The 5,000-nt window shown below is 38.8% G+C and overlaps 1 protein-coding gene across 1 annotated transcript in view; it reads left to right on the forward strand.

Moving 5' to 3' along the window:
- The window catches only part of LOC144962502 (uncharacterized), a 43,254-nt gene that overhangs the window by 7,115 nt on the left and 31,139 nt on the right, over positions 1-5,000 (forward strand). The window contains exons 5-7 of the mRNA XM_078895499.1: positions 566-810; positions 2,070-2,263; positions 4,140-4,235. Of these exons, the coding sequence (XP_078751625.1) occupies positions 651-810; positions 2,070-2,263; positions 4,140-4,235 (450 nt within the window). The 5' untranslated portion in view covers positions 566-650. The remainder of the gene's footprint in view (positions 1-565; positions 811-2,069; positions 2,264-4,139; positions 4,236-5,000) is intronic.

Genomic DNA, 5,000 nt, shown 5'->3' on the forward strand with positions numbered 1-5,000 from the left:
ACCCGATGTGGGATAAAACCCGAAACCGCAGAGCATCTAGTTGAACCATGTTTTGTGACGAAACTTCCGGGCGGGTGAGCGACGGTGCACGAATGCGGTGGAGAAGTGCTGATTGGGTCGATCGTCAAAACATAGTAGTGTGAGCACATTTAGAAGCTGCTGCCTCCAAAGAAACGCTCTCTGAACAACTCTTCCTTGTTGCTCCTTATTGTGCGACTGTGTTGTCTTGTAATATGACACACGTCTTCGGACCAGAAGGTCCAGGATTCGAGTACCGCTCTGATCGGCGCATAGTTGAGTCCTTGAAAAAGACTATTTACTAACAAGTTTTCACTTTACTCAGGTGTAAAATGAGTGCCTGGCCGTTAACAGCGTTGTCTCTGTTGGAATAAAAAAAAAGTTAATACCGACAAATAGGTGTTATGTCTCGTCCTATAATATGTTATATGTTGCTGTTGACTAGGGACCATTTGTAAAGCGTCTTAAGCACGTTCAGTGGATATTGTGCTATATAAATGCTCAATTTGAATAAATCTATTACTAAATCATAACCATCTTTCAACAGCCTGGGGGCTGTGGCTTCTCCTCCGGGGCCAAGTCGTGTCCTGGACGAGTGGGAACTTCCGGTGTCTAGCGTGAAGACAGGGCCCATGCTGGGAAGCGGGGCCTTTGGAAAGGTGGTGAAGGGACGTGTGTCCAAGGCTGTCCTGGAGCACAGAGACGTGGTGATGTCACACGTGCAGGGAGGTGATCTTTGTTTAGAACCAGCGGATAAATATCACATGACAGTCGCCATTAAATTGTTACACGGTGGGTATCTGTTGTTGAGTGTTCTGAATGTCACTTGAATTTTTTAATGATTTTATTAAAGTAGTCCTTCCGAACCATTGGGCCCTTGGAGCCGGAGTTTATCCCAGTTTCTATAGCGTGAAATGGACAATAACAATTGCTCGTTAACCTTCGGATATACGCTAGTCTATTGCAACGTACTTTTCGCAAGATCTAACAGACCCAGCTCCCCAATCAGTGTTGGGACAGGGGGGTCAGAGGAAAAAATCTCCACTGCATCCAGGATCGATAACGCGCGTTTGCACGTGAAATGCGTACTCTTCCAATGGGCATGATCTATATTAACTCCCCGTGTGCTCGAGGTCATTGGTCACATTGCAAAATGTGCTCAAAGTGACCTACCTAGTGAAAAGTGTTCACAGATTTTGAACTATGTAACATTACGATTGGTCATTGTGTTCAGCTTGATACATGGGCATGTTTACAACTTTCATAAACATAGCTGCGTGTTTACATTTGTTCAGAAATGTCCAATCGTTGGACAGCAACAAATCACGTGATTGATGACTCGGTTGGACGAAAACATGAATATAGATCGCTCCCATTGAGCTATCAGACCTCCTATGAGATTATTTGCTTGTCTTGAAATAAAACCATTACAATGCAAGGCGATTCTATCAAATACAGACTTTATTTGTTATACAACATCATTGAAATACAATTCGAACCTAAAATGCACACTTATCAGTTGATAAAGATCTGAAAAAGGGTGAAAGGAACAGGGCCATACAAAGCAAGAAAGACAACAAGAAAAAATCCCTCCAAAAAAATCAGCCCTCCTCGACTATGGATCTAACCTCTGACCTCCCGATTTACACCTTGAACTCATTAAATTAGTACTATCAGTTTATCACTGTAAAAACCGTGATAAACCACCTCTTTGGGACGTATGGCTCTTAGGAACTGCGTTTCTACAATAGTAGTGTTGCTGTCAATTTGAGACTCGTTGGTAAGTGCAATTAGCACATTTACCAGGATTTAGTGCGCAGCGTATATAAAAACCCCAGTATTTTTAATCGCCAAAAAGATTTAAGTCTTATCCTATTTAAATGCCTTGTACAATAGTTTATAATTACAAAATCACATATAGCTTGCATTGTATCATTCACAGACAGTTTTACACAACTTTGAATGTAATGGAGAATACACATACCAATACGACAGTGTAAAGTCGAAAATTACTATCATAGTCTAAAAATTTTTTTTTATAAATCTCTCAGATCACTGTGATTCCCAACACAAGCAAGACTTCTTGAAGGAAATAGACCTGATGAAGCGCATCGGCCATCATCGACACGTCGTGAGCATGCTTGGTTGTTGTACGGTCAGGGATCCTGTCTGCCTGGTGGTAGAACACATGGGCAATGGGGATTTGTTGGACTATCTCAAGGAAATCAGGCATAGGCTAGCTATGGTAAGAATGGTGGAATTGAAGTGATGGCTATGGTAAGAAGGATAGAATTGGAGAAGAAATATTGCTCTCGATGAAATTGTAGAACTGTTTTTGTTTTTGTTTTTAAGGGTTTTACGGCGCTTGCAACACATTTAGGTCATATCAGCGCCAGTAAAAAGGAAGAAAATGGGATAGTAAAAAGTTCTAGAATCACAATTAAAGCACACAAGAAAAGGTAAGACGAAGGGGAATTGTACAAATAAGGAATTGGTGTAGATTCCAAGAGCATATCATTAAAGTACTTAGTTTGAGATCACCTAAAAGTCTCATCCTGATACGAACACAGGTCCCCACTAAGAGGAATACACTCAAATGCTTACATTATAAATTCAAAATAACAGATATGATAATACATAACAGAGAGATGATTTACAAGGAAAAAAATATCATCTCCCAAAACTACAACTACATTCGACTGTTTTCCTCTCAGCCAAGGTCTCCGGTCAGAGTCATGACAAAACTAAGTAATCTCATTCCAAGACAAAGACAGAAAGCAATTGGAAAACATGAAAAGGGGGATAGAAGACACAACAAGTACCTCCTACCCACTATGGGAGCTCAGGAACCCCACCCAGATATTGTAGAACTGTTTTATTCAAATGCAAACTGGAAATAGATAGATGAATACATAAATTTATAAATATATAGATAAATGAATAAATGAATAAAAAAATAAAAAATGAATAAATGGAGGGATGTCAAAATAAAATTATAAATATATAGATAAACAAATAAAATGAATAAATAAATTAGATGAATAAATAGAGAATCGAATAAATGAAGTTTTAAAAAGAGGATAAAGAGTAGTAGTAGTAGTAGTAGTAGTAGTAGTAGTAGTAGTAGTAGTAGTAGTAGTAATAGTAGTAGTAGTAGTAGTAGTAGTAGTAGTAGTAGTAGTAGTGGTAATAGTATTAGTAGTAATAGTAGTAGTAGTAGTTGTAGTAGTTGTAGTAGTAGTAGTAGTAGTAGTAGTAGTAGTAGTAGTAGTAGTAGTAGTAGTAGTAGTAGTTGCACATAGTAGTGGAAGTAGCAGTAGTAGTAGTAGTAGTAGTAGTAGTAGTAGTAGTAGTAGTAGTAGTAGTAGTAGTAAGTAGTAGTAGTAGTAGTAATAGTAGTAGTAGTAGTAGTATAGTAGTAGTAGTAGTAGTAGTAGTAGTAGTAGTAGTATAGTAGTAGTAGTAGTAGTAGTAGTAGTAGTAGTAGTATAGTAGTTTGTAGTAGTAGTAGTAGTAGTAGTAGTAGTAGTAGTAGTAGTAGTAGTAGTATAGTAGTAGTAGTAGTAGTAGTAGTAGTAGTAGTATAGTAGTAGTAGTAGTAGTAGTAGTAGTAGTAGTAGTAGTAGTAGTAGTAGTAGTAGTAGTAGTAGTAGTAGTAGTAGTAAGTAAGTAGTAGTAGTATAGTATAGTATAGTAGTAGTAGTAGTAGTAGTAGTAGTAGTAGTATAGTAGTGTTGTAGTAGTTGTTAGTAGTAGTAGTTGTTATTTGTAGTTGTTGTTGATCAAATGATAGGGCAAGAGAAGGCTATGTGGTCTTGTGGTATGACACTCGCTTTCGGATCGGAAGGTCCTGGTTCGAGCCTCGCGAGTGCTTGGAAAAGGCTCTTTACTCCCTTTCTCTTACCGTACTCATGTGTAAAATGAGTACCTGGCCGTTGACAGCGTTGCCTTTATCCGAAAAATTGTAAGATCGCCTACATGTTAAAGGTTGCTGTTGGCCAGGGACCCCTTGTAAAGCGCTTTGAGCACATTTAGTGGATATGGCGCTGTATAAAGCTCAATTTTATTTTAATTTTTAAGAAGAATCATCATTTATGTCTTTCCCTCTCTTTCTCTCCCAGGTCAGCGATCTACCAGGTCACTACCACAACGCTAATCTGCACCATCACACAGCATGTGACCTCTTGACCTTTGCCAGACAGATAGCTCTTGGAATGGTTTGATACTATCATTGATTTTAATTAAAAGTTAAAGTTGTGCTTTTATATAGCGCAATATCCACTAAATGTGCTCAAAGCCCTTTACAAGGGGTCCCTGACCAACAGCAACACGTAACATGTAGAACGAGACATGACACCTGTCAAGCGATATTACAATTTTTTTCCGGACAGAGACAACGCCAGGTACTCATTTTACACCTAAGTACGGTGAGAGAATGTGACGTGAGGAAAGAGCCTTTTCCAAAGACTCAATTATGTGCCGAGCGAGGCTCGAACTCAGGACCTTCCGATCCAAAAGCGAGTGTCATACCACTTGACCACATAGCCGCACTAATTCTATAATTCTATAATATAAATCCTGAGCGCTTATAATAGCTATCAGAATAATCGTCTCAAAATGGTACTAAATAAAAAAAGAATAATGAATATGGATAAGTAGAGCATTTCCACGGATTACACCATGTTCATTGCGCTTCATAATGCGCTTCACATAGAGAGTAACAGTCTTCTTCTATTCGTCGTCTATTTGTACTAATACTCTACAAAATCTGTCACTACCAGTCAACAGTTACTCAATCACATCTAAGTCAGGTAGGGTAATAAAGGTGTTTCTTTTTTTACAAAATCCGCCGAAAGACGCCAAAAACCATAGTCTCAGGTTCACTCCCCACTATTGCCTTCTTCCCATAACTGGATATTGTCGGGTTTCGTTGGGTTTCGTAAAAAAGTAATTGCATGTTTACGAAACCCGCCGAACCCCAG

Source organism: Berghia stephanieae, chromosome 1, assembly GCF_034508935.2.
Source record: "Berghia stephanieae isolate SIO BIC M18660-M18661 chromosome 1, UCSD_Bste_1.3, whole genome shotgun sequence".
Taxonomy (NCBI): Eukaryota; Metazoa; Mollusca; class Gastropoda; order Nudibranchia; family Aeolidiidae; genus Berghia; species Berghia stephanieae.